The sequence below is a fragment of the Cupressus sempervirens genome, chromosome 8 (assembly GCF_028749045.1).
Source record: "Cupressus sempervirens isolate cs-2001-9-10 chromosome 8, ASM2874904v1, whole genome shotgun sequence".
NCBI classification, from domain to species: Eukaryota; Viridiplantae; Streptophyta; class Pinopsida; order Cupressales; family Cupressaceae; genus Cupressus; species Cupressus sempervirens.
The window spans coordinates 200,306,085-200,323,955 of NC_143125.1; the positions used below are offsets into that span (position 1 = coordinate 200,306,085).

Genomic DNA, 17,871 nt, shown 5'->3' on the forward strand with positions numbered 1-17,871 from the left:
TTAGCTTAGGGGATGCTGTATTTGTAGGGCCCATTTGCCGTTGCACCAAAAGCCATGACTGTTAGTGAACATGAAACACCACATAATTAACCACCTGTGGGCAGGGGAGCGTGTCGCATCACCCAACAGTATTGGTACATTCTAAGATAGTGGCTTACAATAGGGGTGTGGGGTCCAAAATAGAAAGTTCAAAGGTACCTATCATAAGGTTGGTAATGTGCTAACTTAATAAAATTTGAGAATGAGTTTAACATTAATAGCATAATGCTTCCTCGCTCATACCTTGAGTTCTAGTATAGGATGAGATGGTAGTGGGAGAATATGCTTAATCAAGGTCTTGCATAGTTAGTAAGTCTTATCTGTATAAAATTTTACTGATACTCCATGAGTCACATTGAGGGCCTAGAGACTAGAATGACCAATCCATGATAGCTCAATGCTTGAGGGTCCAAGGTCTATTGATAGACTAGTCTAGGGTAACTCAAGTATGTGACCATGTGATGACACTCCCTAATATGTAGCATAAGTCTCCTCCATAGATTTTTCTATTTATTTGTTGGTTCTTAGTCTTTTGGTGATTGGTATTTGATTTGGAAGTTGGTATTCATTGGTATTGGTACTTGTTTTGGAGACTGAAATATGGTTTTTGATGGTGTTGGTATTGGTTGATTTACACATCTTATGTTGAGAAAATGATTATCCTCTATAGGCTCTTCTTGTATCTTACTCAATGATAGTAAGTCATTTTAGAAAGTCATTTGTTTCTTGCCTTGAGATAATGAGCCTTGATTACAAGTTTGACAGTGGACCTCTTGTGATACTATTCATATATTGTGAGATATTCTAGAATGTGAAGAATCATGGTGTGCCAAAAAGTGGCGATGTGAAAAAATGGAGTTTGAAAATGTCTAAAAGCATTTAAAAATCTGCTTTGACTTTTTTCCACACATCCTGATACCAAAGCTAAAAAGTAATGACCAACCCTTTTCAAGTATTCGATTGGTAATCGGGTATCCAATTTCATATCGGATACCCAAATATCATATTAGGTATTCGATATGAAATTGGATACCCGAAACCAATAACATATTTTATTTTTTTAAAACCAAGAGCTCTTTGGTTGGTTCGAATGTGTCAAAAGGGGTCATATGTTCCTTTCGATGCATTTCATAACAACATATATCCCTAGGGGCCCTAAGATCCCTAGGGACCTATTTGGTTGTTTTGAATGCGTCGAAAGGGGTCATATGATAACCTATGACCCCTTTTGATGTATATCATGACAACATATGTCCCTAGGGGCCCTAGGACCCCTAGGGACCTATTTGGTTGGTTCGAATGCATCAAAAGGGGTCATACAATAACCTATAACCCCTTTCAATGCATTTCATAACAACATATGTCCTTAGAGGCCCTAGGACCCCTAAGGATGTTGAAAGGGATTATAGATTAACCTATCACCCCTTTCGATGCATTTCATGACAACATATGTCCCTAGGGGCCCTAGGATCCCTAGGGACCCATTTGGTTGGTTAAAATGCATCAAAAGGGGTCATAGGTTAATCCTTGACCCCTTTCAACACATTTCATGACAACATATCTTCCTAGGGTCCCTAGGACCCCTAAGAACCTATTTGGCTATTTCAAATGTGTCAAAAGGGGTCATACAATAACCTATGATCCCTTTCAATGCATTTCATGACAACATATGTCCGCAAGGGCCCTAGGACCCCTAGGAACCCATTTGGTTGGTTTGAATACATCGAAAGGGGTCATAGGTCAACCTATGACCTCTTTCAACACATTTCATGACAATATATGTCCCTAGGGGCCTCAGGACCCCTAGGGACCTATTTGGTTGGTTCAAAAGGGGTCATAGGTTAACCTATGACCCCTTTCAATGCATTTCATAACAACATATGTCTCTAGGGGCCCTAGGACCCCTAGGGACCTATTTGGTTGTTTTGAATGCATCAAAAGGGGTCATATGATAACCTATGACCCCTTTCGATGCATTTCATGATAACATATGTCCCGAGGGGCCCTAAGACCCTTAGGGACCTACTTGGTTGGTTTTAATGCATCAAAAGGGGTCATACGATAATCGATGACCCCATTCGACTCATTTCATGACAAAATATATCCCTAGGGGCCCTAGGACCACTAGGGACATCGAAAGGGGTCATGGGTTAACCTATGACCCCCCTTTCAATGCATTTCATGACAACATATGTCCCTAGGGGCCCTATGACCCCTAGGGACCTATTTGGTTGGTTTAAATGCGTTGAAAGGGGTCATAGGTTAACCTATGACCCCTTTCGATGCATTTCATGACAACATATGTCCCTAGGGTCCCTAGGACTCTTAGGGACCTATTTGGTTGGTTTGAAAGTGGTCACAGGTTAATGTATGACCCCTTTCGATGCATTCGTGACAACATATGTCCCTGGGGGCCCTAGGAACCCTAGGGACCTATTTGGCTAGTTTGAATGCATTGAAAGGGGTCATACAATAACCTATGACCCCTTTCGATGCATTTCATGACAACAAATATCCCTAGGGGCCCTAGGACCTCTAAGGACCTATTTGGTTGTTTCAAATGCTTCGAAAGGGGTCATAGGTTAACCTATAACCCCTTTCGATGCATTTTATGACAACATATGTCCTTAGGGGCCCTAGGACTCCTAGGGACCTATTTGATTATTTCGAGTGCATCGAAAGGGTCATATGATAACCTATGACCCCTTTTGATGCATTTCATAACAACATATGTCCCTAGGGGCCCTAAGACCCCTAGAGACGTCGAATGGGGTCATAGATTAACCTATGACCCCTTTTGATGCAATTCATGATGTCCCTAGGGGCCCTAGGACCCCTAAGGACCTATTTGGTTGGTTTGAATGTGTCAAAAGGGATCATAAGTTAACCTATGATCCCTTTCAATGCATTTCATCACAACATATGTCCCTAGGGACCCTAGGACCCCTAGAGATAACTTATAACCCATTTTGACACATTTCATGACAACATATGTCCCCAGGGGCCCTATGACCCCTAGGGACCTATTTGGTTGGTTTGAATGCATTGAAAGGGGTCATAGGTTAACTTATGACCCCTTTCGATGCATTTCATAACAATGTATGTCCCTAGGAGCCCTAGGACCCCTAGGGACCTATTTGGTTGGTTCAAATACATCTAGAGGGGTCATAGGTTAACCTATGACCCCTTTTGACACATTTCATGTAAACATATGTCCCTAGGGGCCCTAGGACCCCTACAGACCCATTTGGTTGGTTTGAATGCATCGAAAGGGGTCATAGGTTAACCTATGACCCCTTTTGATGTATTTCATGACAATATTATATTTAATAATAATAATCATATATATTACTATATTATATTTAGTTATAATAATAATCATATATATTACTATATTATATTTAATAATAATATTCGTAATAATAATTATATATATTACTATATCATATTTAGTAATAATAATCATAATCATATGTAATGATAATAGTTAATAATAATGCCCACACTTCCCAATTTTTGGTTTTCCTCCAAATTTTCAAAAATTTGGGTTGGGCTATGAATGCTTGAAAGAATTTTGGCCACCACTTTTCGGGTACCCAATTTCATATCAGATATCCAATCTGGTATCGAATATCTAATTTGAAATCGGGTATCCGATTAGGCTTGGTATTTGCCAAACCTATTTGGTCAACTCAAAAAATGTATTTGAGAAAGGTTTCATTGACATTCAAACTTCAAGTAGCCATTTGAGAATATTATTTTCATCAAAATTCAATGAAATGAAAAGGGTTTTTTATAACACTCTCAAGATTCCATCGATATAATTGTTGTCAAATTCCGAGTTTGATAAGTATTTATTAGTTAATTTTTAGTGAAGATGACTGTAAAGTGTTGATTGACATACTGATTGAAAAATAGCTATAACTTTCAAATGGTATAACATTTTTGAAATCCAAAAGTTGCATCACATTCTATGCTTTGCCTAGTATAAGGAAAAAATAATAATTTAGTAAAGTTTTCAATTACTTAAGGTGGTTAGACATGGGAGTTCTTTTATTGTGAAAAAGTTATAGTAGAAAATTCATATTTAATTATTTATTTGAAATATTAAAAAAACCCCAAAAATGTGTCACATCCAGAGATGGGTATATTTTTTACATCTATAATTATATTAAAAAATATTATCATTTAATTTTGATTAAGGTGGTCAAACATACACCTACTTTTTATTTTTTGCCTTGAAATTTTTGTAGTACTACATTAAAATCCAAACTTTTGACCAATCAAATAATTTTTTCACCAGATAAGGCCTAGTAGTTTAGAAACTGAATTCAATTTCCTATAGATTATTTTCTTACAACTTTTTGATATAAAGTCCATAACCACTTTAAAATTATGTGTCAAGTTGACATAACCTAGATTTGCTGACTTTTCTCTACCACTTAAGGCCATAGACTGGTTGACCATGATCCTGCACATACCCATTCTCACCTTAAGTTTTCTTTCATTGTGTTTTCTACATATATATGGTGCTATTTTGTGCATTAATATTGACTATTTTTCCTTTTATTGCTATTGATTATAAGTTATATATCTTGATATTTAATTTTTTTTAAAGTTTAACAAAAGACATTGACAAATTTACAAAAGTAGATTACCTTTGAAATGCTTTAATTGTGGTAGAACTCATCACTAATTTTGTAAGTGTTATTTTAGAGAACCAAAAGATAGTAGTAAAATAGAGTAATATAAAAGAAGACTTTATTCCAAGGATAATAATTATTCTATTCCTTAGAAGATGAAATTTATAATTCACTTAAATATTCTAAAATATATAATGTGTCGTTCAAAATGTAAAGGTATTCCTTATGTCATTGTCCTCTATTTGGTATATGAATTACTTTAGGAATCAAACACTCAAGGTAAGGGGTTTTGTCATTTATGTGAGATGTATACTTTTAGTATCTTTGTGTTGTAGACTTGGTTGTGATTATTCTTCCCCAACTTGATTCTTAAGCTTATTATTTTGTGAACTATTAGAAAAGAGTGCATTTAATGATATTGTGGATTGAAGAGTAGCACATTACATATGATACTTGGTTGAGGACCAATATTGTTGTAGTTATCATTTTATGGAACTGCATTTTATTATAATTTTTTTATGTGGTATGGGTTAAACCCATTATCATTCTCAAGGTACGAGTTAAACTCATTAAACTCATACCTTGAGTATTAGTATAGGATGGGATGGGAGTGGGAGAAGATGCTTGATCAAGGTCTTGCATTGTTACTAAGTCTTGTTTGTATAAAATTTTACTAATACTCCATGAGTCGCATTGAGAGTCCAAAGTCTATAGTGACCAATCCATGATAGCTTAATGCTTAAGGGTCCAAGGTCTAGTGATAGACTAGTCTAAGGTAACTCAAGTATTTGACCATGTGATGGCAGTCCCTAATATGTAGCCTAAGTCTCCTTCGAAGAATTTTTAGTTGCCTCTAGGGGGTGTTATTTATTATTGAATGTTATTATAATTTGTTGGTTTTTATTCTTATGGTAATTAGTATTTGATTTGGAAGTTGGTATTCATTCAACAAATATTTTTCATTGGTACCGGTACTTGTTTTGGAGACTGATATATGGTTTTTGATGGTGTTGGTATTGGTCAATTGTTGTTGTCAGTGATGGTATTGGTATTGATTGATTTATACATCTTGTGTTTAGACAATGGTTATCCTCTATAGGCTCTCTTTGTATCTTACTGGATGATAGTAAGTCATTTTAGAGAGTCATTTGTTTCTTTCCTTGAGATAATGAACCTTGCCACAAGTTTTACAATGGACCTCTTGTGATACTTTTCATATATTGTGAGATATTATCACCATAAGTTTTCTTTCATTGTGCTTTCTACATAAATATGGTGCTCTTTTATGCAATAATATTGATTGTTTTCCCTTTTATTACTATTGATTATAAGTTATATATCTTGATATTAATTCTTTAAGAGGCTTGATGAAAGACATTGAAAACACAAAGGTAGATTACCTTTGAAATGCTTTAATTGCTGTAGAATTGGTCATTATTTTTATAGTTGTCCTTTCATAGAATCAAAAGATAGTAGTAAAATAGAGTAATATAAAAGAAGACTTTATTCCAAGGATAATAACTATTCTATTCCTTAGAAGATTAAATTGAGAATGATTAAATGAATGATGAACACTCTTCATGCAAATAATGATTGATGATAAAAATTATGACATCAAGAATTGTGTGATATCTGATAATTTGCAAGATGGTAAAGTCAACGACTATAAATGAATGTATGATTTGCTTTCTATATAAAAGAAGAAGCAAATTCTTTAATGACAAACAATGTTTGAACATCTCACCACATAATATAGATTTATTTATCATTATGATATTTAAAATAAAATAAAAAGACAATGACATCAAGAATTCTAATAGCTTGCAAGATGATATCTAATCAATGAGTATAATAATTGTACAATCTCCCTTCAAATGTATGTGTGATTGACAATCTACATTCACATTACCGATGATAAATTTATTTATCTTTATAATTTACTTAAATATTCTGAAATATATAATGTGTCGTTCAAAAGGACACGGTAGTCCTTATGTCATTGTCCTCTATTTGGTATATGAATTACTGTAAGCATGTATATCAATGTGAAACAAGCAAACAACTAAACAAGTCCCTAAATGGGTCGACAGGTTGGTACGATGGGCCGGGTTCCAAACAAGTATAAATTTGTTCAAATCATTATTAATTTGGACTAATTCATAAGTCGATTTCATGCCTATTTGGTATTCATTTTTCTTTCTTGGACATATATCTACAACAATGAAACGCAAATTGAAGCAAAAAATATAGAAGGAACTGCCATGAATGTGAAAGGAATCTTTTTACGAATAAGTTTGGTGCTCCACATGCTTCACAAACAAAATACCAAGCATACATCCAAAGATTAAATCGAAGCCTCCTCTTAATTAAAAATATATTGAAAGCCCTTGCAAACTCAGCTCTTTTGAACAAGCAACAAGGACATCAATGTAATCCAGCTCAAAACTGACTTTTCCAGATGATCCACTGTTGTATATTCATATTATCAATTAATAATTCATATTATTTTTTATCATTTTTTTGCTATTATTTTTGTTCTTTTCTGAAACAATTATTATATAGATATAGGTTAGTTTTTCTCTTGGTTTCCAAGGAGATTATAATATAAGTATTGCTCAATAAAAAACGTTAAAAAATCGATCCTAATTCAATGATACCTACAAAAACTTGAATAATACTAATAATAAAGAACAATTCTCCTTACAGGCTCTTGAGCTTTGACATTCCCCATGAATTTTTTTCAACAAATGTTATGATGGCAAGTCCCAATGAGAATAGTTGAAACTTTCGAATCAAATGGCCTGTAATGGACCAAGCTTGTAATGAATAAATTAAAATATATGACAGCAACCAACTCCTGCTAATGTCCGTCGGTAATTAACGACTTTACGCGTTGAAGGACTTGGTCTTCCTTGGGGCACGATAATATTTATGTGTGCCTTCATTGCTCTATGTTTCAAAATGTTGTGCCCATAAATTAAATACAGAATAATTTAATTTTTAATTCGTCTAAAACTAATTCATCAGATAATTTTATAAGGAGACTTGTTTCAAATATGATGGGATAAATTATTTATTTAGATTTTAGCATATTTTGAATATGTATCAATAGTTTTCAACACCTTTCAATCTTTCGCAATGATACGAAGTATATTAGTTTTGGTTGATTTAGGTTTACTAATTTTTTCAAATATGTGGTGGCCTTCACTGGTTGGTAGCTCGTAGGCTTTGTGCCTCACAAGTCTGAACCCTCCATCAAAAAAATAAATGATGGGAGAATTTTCTCAAATAGACTTTGTTTCCATGGAAGAATTTTTTCAAAGACTTGTTTCAAATATGATGGGGGAATTTTTTCTATTTAGATTTTATCATATTTTCAATGTGTGTTTTGTATATAGTGAAGAACAGCAATGAATGGTTTTCAACACCTTATAATCTTCCACAATGATAAGAAGTATATAATTTTGGTTTTTCAGTTGATTTTGGTTTATTACTTTAATGAAAATTGAATTAAAGTTGGAGTGTAATTATAAATAATAAATTTAAGATATTTATTCAGGTAACAATGGAGAATAAATTTTATGATAGGTCAATCTCATTTATTTGATGTTGAATTTGATTGTCGATCTCAATTGTTATATACATTTTTCTAAATCTAATAAATTATTGTTCAAGCTTAAATACCACATACTTGATTTTAATTATTGTAAAAATGATCTATCTGGAGTGGATCAAATATATTTTGGATTAGAATTTAAGTCAATGTGCCTTGTTCTTTAATATTTGATGAGCTTGCAAGAATTATAGTGGTTATGTATACCATTTCAAAATTTGTAAGACCTTTAGGGTTAAGTTCTTCTAGGATGTGCCCTTGGATTTAACTATAGACACAAACTTGAACAATGCCAAATCGTAATGACTACTACAAGATTGCATCATAATACTTTGTAAAAGATTGACTACTACAAGCTTGTAAAAGACTGACTACTTCAAGCTTGTAAAATATTGAACTATGGTGCTTATGAACATTTGGAAATCTATAAGATCTTTACGATTAAGTTCTTCTAGATTAGGTCCTTGGATTTGACTTTAGACACAATTCTGTACAAAGTCAAATCATAATGACTAATACAAGGCTAAGTCCTCAAGTTTGAATTTAAAATTTGAATATGTATGTTTCTATTTCGTAGTTCTTAATATTGAATCAACTTAATCGCATTCCCATGAAAGCTACATTGAATGAGCTTGACCTCATGCCCATTTAAACATGAAGTAGATGAATGTAAAAGGTGTATGAGAGAGGGATGAGTCAATGACTAACATACAATGAATTAGACATTGGATTTACAAGAAAATAGAATGGAATAAGATCAAATATATAAAAGAAGACACAAAAAATAATGAGAGAGATTAGACTTCCCCAATACATTAAGATTATTGCTTAGTTTCGAGGTTTCATTGTGTAGTTTTTTGCTTTCATGAACATCTCAGATCGCACCCAAAGATCTGTTATTAGGATGAAAGAGTTCTATGATGATATGTGATTAAATTATCCTCGAACATTTTCATTATGATGATAGATCACAGAATGATGTGTGATACAAACAAAACAATATAATCCAAAATCAAACAATAACAATAATTAAAAAATAAAAGGAAGATGAAAGGCCCTTGGTCTACTAGTGAAGTCAAATGGCTCACAAATTGCCCACTAGGTGATTTTGATGACGTGGATGCCCCTCAGTCTTTGGCCATAAGCTGAAGAGGTAAACGTGTCAACCCATATTGAACTCCTAACCACTCAAACAGAGCAAAATAAAACATTAACAAAGCCCTCTCCACCTATCAATCTACAATTGTACTAAAAACCCATCCCACCCATTAGGGTAATCTCTAACAAAATGTACTAAAGACAAATCAAAGTAAAACTTTTTATTTTCCATATTCACAAGAATGTAATGATTTTTTTCCAATATTTTTGTTGTTTTCAACTACAAACTATGCAAATCATGAAAATCAAATATTGAAATTTTCGAAAAAATTAATGATGTTTTAAAGTTTTTTTTTTAAATTGATGAACTATACAGGGAGGATAGCCGCGTGTGATCTATTCAAGAGAGAATGTTTATTTAAACTCTGAAACAACAAATCTTGGTCAAAACAGATAGACATCTCTTCCAACATCCCCATCCCTGCTGAACAATACGATACATCTAAAGTTGTCCCGAGTCAAACGGCCGTCTATAATCAAACGGCTTTACGCGTGATAGGCATTTGATATTGTGCGGACGGCAATCCAGAGGCCGTCTACTTCGATTGCTTCACACAACCTACAAAACTCCCTCACTATAAAAACCAATTACACAGTCCCAGAACACCTAGACACCCCATTATTTCATCCCCTCAGAAAAAAACCCCTAGATGAAGTACTCTTCAACCATTTTATTCGCCCTCTTATTTTTCTTCACAGCCGAGGGAAGTAACAGCAACGGATGTTATCCACAGACATGCGGATACCTGAACGTAACGTTCCCGTTCAGCCTCAACGGCACGAATTGCGGCGACCCCAAATTCATCCTGTCATGCAAAACAAACAGCACGTACGGGGACGGAAATATCCCCTTCTTATCCACACCAACGGGCGAATACCAGGTTCTCAACATCTCAACGGGGTCTCTCATAATCAACACAACGCATCTCAAAGCCAAAGCCTGCGACGAAACGGAGTCCGTCGATACCTTCTTTTCGCTGCCGCCGAATTCCGACGATCCGTTCACGATCTCCGGCGCCAACGTTTTCGCGGCTGTCGGATGTTACGCCAGCGGCAATTTCTCGTCCACTACGCCGGACTCGGACAATAAACCGGTCGGCGGGTCATGCTCGGCGTCTTGTTTGCAGATCTACGAGCCGGCTTATTGTAACGGCTTTGGGTGCTGCCAGACGACGTTTATTGAGAATTGGCGCCGGGTTAATTTGTCGGCGAAGCCCTACTCGAAGCCGCCGGCCAAGGAGTGTGTTTTTTCGACGATTATTGATCCGTCGACTTTTACTCTCAGGGACGCCTCTGATAGGGGTAAGTGGGGGGCGGGCCATTATGGGCTGAGGGTGGATTGGGCTATTGGTAACAAGAATTGCTCTGAGTCTAACCAAACGGGCCCCCTCGCCTGTTCGGAGCATGCTGATTGTCTTGATGTCGCTGGGATGTCTGGTTACGTGTGTTCTTGCACGACAGGGTATGCCGGTGATGGTTATGTTGGAGGAACGCAGTGTACAGGTATATTTGTTTTATCTCTTCTTTTTCCTACTTTCTATTGAATGTTTTTTTTTGAGGGATTGTTTGATCGGCTAGATGACATGGTTGGAAGATTTGAACCCATGATCTATTCATTTTTATGTTCTCTTTGATTGACTTCATTGGGCGTTTAACATAGGAAGTTTTGGTTTTTTTTAATGGAAATTTTATAACTATGACATTGTTCCACTTATTTAATAGTGGAAGAAAGGAAAGGGGCTTTTATAATCCACAACACTACCAGGCATAGTTTTTGGGTTGACATATGGTGACAATGATACGAGACTACCTCGTACTCTTTTTCAGGAGGTACCTAATTGCACTACGAACAAGGTGTACATACTTACCTCCAGTGGGATTTGAACTTGTGACCTTTCTTTCAAGAGTACAAGTTCTCCACCACCAGGCTAGCTTAGGTTGTATGATTTTGATTTCATCTCTTTTTCGGATGAGAATTTTGTACTCAACAAGACTTGGTTCTTGGCAAGCTCATTAAGAACCTTTCAAGTACACCTTTAAACCAAGGGTCCATCCACAAATTTTAGTCTTTTTTTTAAAGGGGTAAATGTTTTTGGTGTAGAGCTAAGATTCAATGAAGAAACAAATAGGAAGTTTTGGTTCAATAATTTTTAATTGAAGTTTTATATCTATAAAGTCATTTTAGTTATCTAATAGTCGAGTAAAGGACCTTGGCTTGTATAGTCTATGACATCAGTCATAGTTTTTGGGTTGACATATGGTGACAATGATATGGGACTACCTCGTACTCTTTTTCAGAAGGTACCTAACTACACTACAAACGAGGCATACATACCCTAGCCCCCAGTGGGATTTGAACTTGTGACCTTTCTTTCAAGAGTACAAGTTCTCCACCACTAGGCCAGCTTGGGCTGTACAATTTTGGTTTCATCTCTTTTTTTGATGAGAATTTTGCACTCAAGAAGACTTGGTTCTTGGCAGGCTCATTAAGAACCTTTCAAGTACACCATAAACCAAGGGTCCATTCACAAATTTTAGTTGTATTTTTAAAAGGGGCAAATGTTTTGCTGTAGAACTTGAAGAAACAAATAGGGGAAATGCTTTTGATGTGGAGCTAGGATTGGGTGAAGTAACAAATAGGGGAAATAGTTTTGACATAGAGCTATGATGAGGTTAGGTGACAAATAGGGAATTTTTTCCCCAACATAATAGCTAACAATAACATTCCAATTTGAAACTTGTGATAAGAACACCACCAAATGTATTTTTGGATACCTCATCCCCAACATAAGAGTTGAAATTAACACCCTAATTTGAAACTTGTGATAAGAATACCATAAGTGCATTAACCCATCACTATGTATGTATTAACAATGTTTTAGTTTGTTTGTTTAAAACATGCAAATTACTATTTAATGTTCAATTATTTGATATATATCCATTTATTTTTTAGAATTAAGTTCAAAGTTTAAAATATGTTGGGATTTATTGGGATTGTTAATTTTTTAATATAAATATTTTTAAATATATAAATGAAATACTTAAATGCCTAATCATCTAAGTTGTCCTAGATTTATATTATTTAGAGAATATAGCTAATATTGAATTTTAAACTATTGTTGTATTTGATTTGGGTAACCCTTTTGTACCTTTTGTAGTCTTTGAAAAAATTGACTTATTGTATTATAAATATTTGTAAATTTTATATAAATGATTACCTTAATATTCTTTTTAAAGGTTATTTTTAAATATCACTTACTTTAACTATCAAAAATATATTTTTGCCAATTACATTAGAACAATTATTTATTAGTTTTTGGTGGGAATGAAACATATTCTATTTAGTTTTTAAACATTGAAAATTGATATGTTTAAATAATTATATATATATATATATATATATATATATATATATATATATATATATATATATATATATATATATATATATATATTCTAAAGTTATAAGCAGCCTAATAGTCTATTACAACCACCTAAACTATTTTGTAGATCTAATCTTTTATCACATCAAACAATTATATATATAATTTAGATCTTGATAACTCTTCACCAATTGAAAATAACACTATTTAAATATAAACAATGTTAAAACCAAAATTCAAAGAATCCAACTAGTCATTGCAATTCCAATCAATATAATTTTAAAAAAAAATTGAACTCCATTTATTAATGGTTGAAGATGAACTCTTCTTCAAGGAGCCTCAATCTCTATCCACAATCATATAAAGAACGTCCTCTTCTTGTAGTTGTCATGTTGGACCTATCATGCTTTATTCAATATTTCATATCATGACCTACCTCGAAAGATAGATAGAGAGATAAAATTTTAACGTCCACGAGGCTAAAAATAGCCTATGGGACAGCAAGACAACTCAAGCAGACTTAAGTAACAATGTTCGTTGCTTGTGTAGGATGATGATGAGTCCACCCAATTGCTCAATGTACTCTTCGTTGAATAAGTTATGCCAAGAAAACAGTTTTAAAATTAGTTTAGAATGTTGAATGCCTACTAAATTAGTCAATGACCAATCTCAAATAAATTTGTTTTCGGTTGTTCTGTTTGCTTATCGTATGTCACTAAATGTTTGGTAATTTATTTACAGTGTCTTTGGGGTAATAACAGAAATAGTCTTCCCATTTCATGTGAAAAGATAATAAATAACAGAGGCTAATGAACTTGTGCAGACATTGACGAATGTGCAAGCGAAGAACTGAACGACTGCATAGCACCTCCAGAGGGAAGATGCACAAACTTGGAGGGATCTTACGGTTGCTCCTGTGCCAAAGGAAATGGCGACGGTGTCAAGAGCTGTGTTGAAAAAACTAGCGTCCTCGTTCCCCTTCTCATAGGTAAACATATCATTTTTGCTAATCTAATTATATAGTTTAGTTTTTAAATCAAATTCATTGATCTTACTAAGTTTCTCTTTTTAGCAGAATTTACTTTTTATAAAATAAATAATATATTTAATATTTATTGTATTTAGGTAACTTTTATAGAAGTGAGTTATTCAATTTGTAAAAAGATAATTTGGTTTTCTATTATTTTAATTGAAGCACTTTAAGTTAAGTATAATTAATCTTACAAATGTTTCGTGATTAAATGCACTTGATGACTTTCTTGGAAGAGTCAATGTATTGCATTAATCAAATGCAACGAATATTAAGTTTATCATTCATTCTTATGAGAGATAGGTTCTTGTGAACCCACTAACCATGAAACATGGGTTTAACTCTCAAGTCACATAATTGAATCTTTATATGTAACCCCTTCTTCTTAATATATTGACGACTATAGACATTTTTTAATAACTCAAGTCATATGATATTGCTAATAGAATTCAACTATATAGTTTTCCGTCAAAATCAAATCCATATTTCATGAGAAATTGTTCACAATAATCCATCTCTCATAAAAATAAAAATAAAAATGAATATAAATATTATACTTGACACTTATGATATCTAATTGATATTAAGAAATGAAACAACTTTTTAGAAGGCATCCATCCTAACGCTACTACAATTTACCAATGATGAAAATGATGAAATTTCTTGCATGATTAGCAAACCAACTGAACTTAATTTATTAAAAGATTTCATGAGTATAAATTTCATAACTCACCACATTTGCATATGTGCAGGAATCATTTCATCCTTGGTGGGAGCACCGCTAATTGCAGCGCTAATATTCTGGGGCATAAAGAAACACCAAAAGGCCCTCCTCCGCAAGAAGCACTTCCGCCAAAATGGCGGTCTAGTTCTCCAAGAATACCTCTCCTCAGACAGGGGCCGCAGAAAAGCCACCATTTTTACCGAGGCCGAGCTCGAAAAAGCCACCAACAATTTCTCAGAAGACCTCAAGATCGGCGTAGGCGGCTTCGGCTACGTATTCCGCGGCTTTCTAGCCGAAGGGCGACCCGTGGCCATTAAAAAGTGCAAAGAAATAGACCAAGATCAACTCAACACATTCATCAATGAAGTCATCATTCTCACTCAGATCGACCACCGAAACGTCGTTAAACTTCTCGGCTGCTGTCTAGAGACCCGCGTACCTCTCCTCATCTACGAATACGTAGACAACGGTACTCTCTACGACAATTTATACGCCAAAGACGGCAGGTTTCTGACGTGGACCAAACGGCTGGAGATCATGATCCAAACGGCGGAGGCCCTGGCTTACTTGCATTCTTCCGCTTCCGTTCCAATCGTTCACAGAGACATCAAATCTGCGAATATTCTGTTAGATTCCTCGTGCGCCCCCAAGCTTGCAGACTTCGGGCTTTCGCGTCTCATGCAGACGGAGAATTCTCACTTGACGACCGCCGTTAAGGGGACGTTGGGTTATCTCGACCCAACGTATTTTGCGACGGCGCAACTGACGGACAAAACGGACGTGTACAGTTTCGGGGTCGTTGTTGTGGAGGTTCTGACGAGCATGAAGCCTCTGTCACTTGACAGAGTCAAGGAGGACCGTAACTTGACAACGATGTTTCTGGCGCGGAAGAGGCTGGGACACGTGGAAGCCATGCTGGATCCCAAGGTGGTGAAGTCGGCGGAGCCTGGTGACGTGGAGTCCATGTTGTGTGTCGCTAATTTGGCGGAGGTTTGCCTAAAGTTTGATGCGGATATTCGGCCGTCTATGAAGGAGGTGGTGCAGGAGTTGTTGTGGATAAGGAGTAAGAAGAAGAGAGAAGAGCATCCATGGTTGCCTAGGCCAAATTATGTCCATGAAGGGTTGAATTTGAGCTGTGGGAATGGTGGTGAGAGGGAGGTTGAAGAGGCCATGCCCATTTTGATTGGGTCCAGAGAGAGGAGCGCTCCTCCCCATGAAAGGCACAAGCATGTGAGGTTTGAAGAGACAGATACTACCATTTCTTCTTCTTCAGATATGAATGCTATGTCAGCAGCTGTCTTTGATGTTGAGAGCATGAATTCTTTGGGTGGTGGAAGATGATCAATGAGTGACTGAATGAATGAGTTTCAATGACATTTGTCTATGAGATCAAAGAGCAATGTCATTAAAAGAATTGTTTTGACTTTTTTTTTAACAGAGATTGTATAAATTTTGTGTCATGGAGATGTGGATTTTTTTTTCCACAACTTCTAAATGTGCTCTTCGAGGTTATATTGTCAATAGACTAGCACACCTATATTTTACAAATGAAATTCATGTAGAAAATGTTGAGAGACATTCAATTTTAGAAAATCTAGGCAATTAATTCAAAATAAATATAAACAAATAGCTCATTTTTTATTGGATTATGGAGGAAACAACTTGTTTCTTTTTTTTAATGACATGGATAAAAATGGTGGTGGCATTGTATAGTTATGCCTCTGAGTTATTGTAAGGAAAATAAGGGTAGATGATCAGAAATTATAGGGTGGATTTTTTCTATTCAAATATATCATATTATTTAATCATCAAATGGTCAAATACTCAATAGTTATTTAGCCGATAGACTTTTTCTATTTGGACACAAAAACTATTTTCTGATCAAGAATTTCTCTTACCCTTTTGTCTTTTTAACTTTTTAATACTGTTAAAACATTCAAAGTTGATTCATCTGATCTTTATTATTTATGAATGACAAAGTATATTTTTGTTATTTTGTTTGGCAGCGTTTACTATGCAAACAAATATCCAGTTAGAAATGACATGTTTCATGTTGTGAACTTGCCATTCACAATATAAATCACAAGCTAAATCATTTATATGCATTATGTATTTTATAGTACAGAAGGGGAAAATCGTAAAATGGTCAAATACTCGATAGTTATTTTATATTTATTTCATATTAAAATAAGTAAATATTTGTCCTATTTTTAAAAGACAAATTGGCTACTGAGTGTTAAAAATTGGATGATGTTTAAGAACAACATTTTGAAGTAGGATTAAGAATTGACTATATTATTTTTATTAATTTATTAGTCCTTGCCATCTAAGGCAGGTGCTAATGACTTTGGGAGCTTTATTTAGCATTAGTTCTTGCCTAGTACTCTATGCAAAGTGCAAAACATACACTCTATACTAAGCTCTACATATTAATGCTTATTAAATTGAATTTTGTGGTGTGAAATTCTGACTTTCCTATTGGCTCGTCTAATTATTCTTGGGGATCTTTTTCATTTTTTGCACAAAAAAATTGGTGTAAACTTTGTGGCAAGCAGTAGCAATGGTAACATGATGGTGGCAATTTGTAGGTGTTAGAATTTGAAAAGATTTATAACCCAGAAAACTAGTGCAAAGAATAGATATCTGAACTATGAATGCAAATGATACAAAATCAAAATAGCAACATAGAGTTAGTCTCCAAGAGAGTAATGCAAATGCTAGAAGCAAAATAGCATTAAGAGGATGCAAAAACAAGAGATCCAAATACAAGCCAGGTAGCATGCTTATATAGGTTCGGAAGAGGAAGGAGGTAGCAACACAGACCAATGAGGAGCAACCATCTATCAAACTGAAGATAGAAAAGTATCTTCCCAAGATAGCTAATGGATGCTCACATGTAGGAAGGTGACACCTCACAACCATTCACCTAATAAGACATGCTTTATTAACCTAAGAGAGATTAATAAAAGTGTAAGAAAAACCTAGTAATATAGGGAAAAATAAATAACCTACTAGGAAATAAAAAACTATACTAATAGTAGGGATAGTATAGGTGTCATTCTTTTAAGATTTCATGTGGAAATCTACTTATAAGCTTGGTCTTTCTACATGTCAGTGCACTTAAAATATATGCTTCATTCCCTCACAAATATATGTTACTCTGGCTCTGCAACTTGATTTTGGCTATTCATGGTGGCTTCTACGTGGGAAAACTTGTCTCCTCTAGACCAATCGATTTGACCTAACCTCTGGCTAGTTATGTTAAATGGGGCAAGCCTCGA

The 17,871-nt window shown here is 34.8% G+C and overlaps 1 protein-coding gene across 1 annotated transcript; it reads left to right on the top strand.

Moving 5' to 3' along the window:
* The first annotated feature begins 9,817 nt into the window (after nucleotides 1–9,817).
* Nucleotides 9,818–16,025, top strand: LOC149542206 (wall-associated receptor kinase-like 6). Its single transcript, XM_089796176.1, has 3 exons — nucleotides 9,818–10,956; nucleotides 13,660–13,824; nucleotides 14,619–16,025. The coding sequence occupies exons 1-3, from the start codon at nucleotides 10,104–10,106 to the stop codon at nucleotides 15,929–15,931; spliced, it is 2,331 nt and encodes a 776-aa protein (XP_089652302.1). The 5' UTR covers nucleotides 9,818–10,103; the 3' UTR covers nucleotides 15,932–16,025.
* Nucleotides 16,026–17,871: the final 1,846 nt, after the last annotated feature.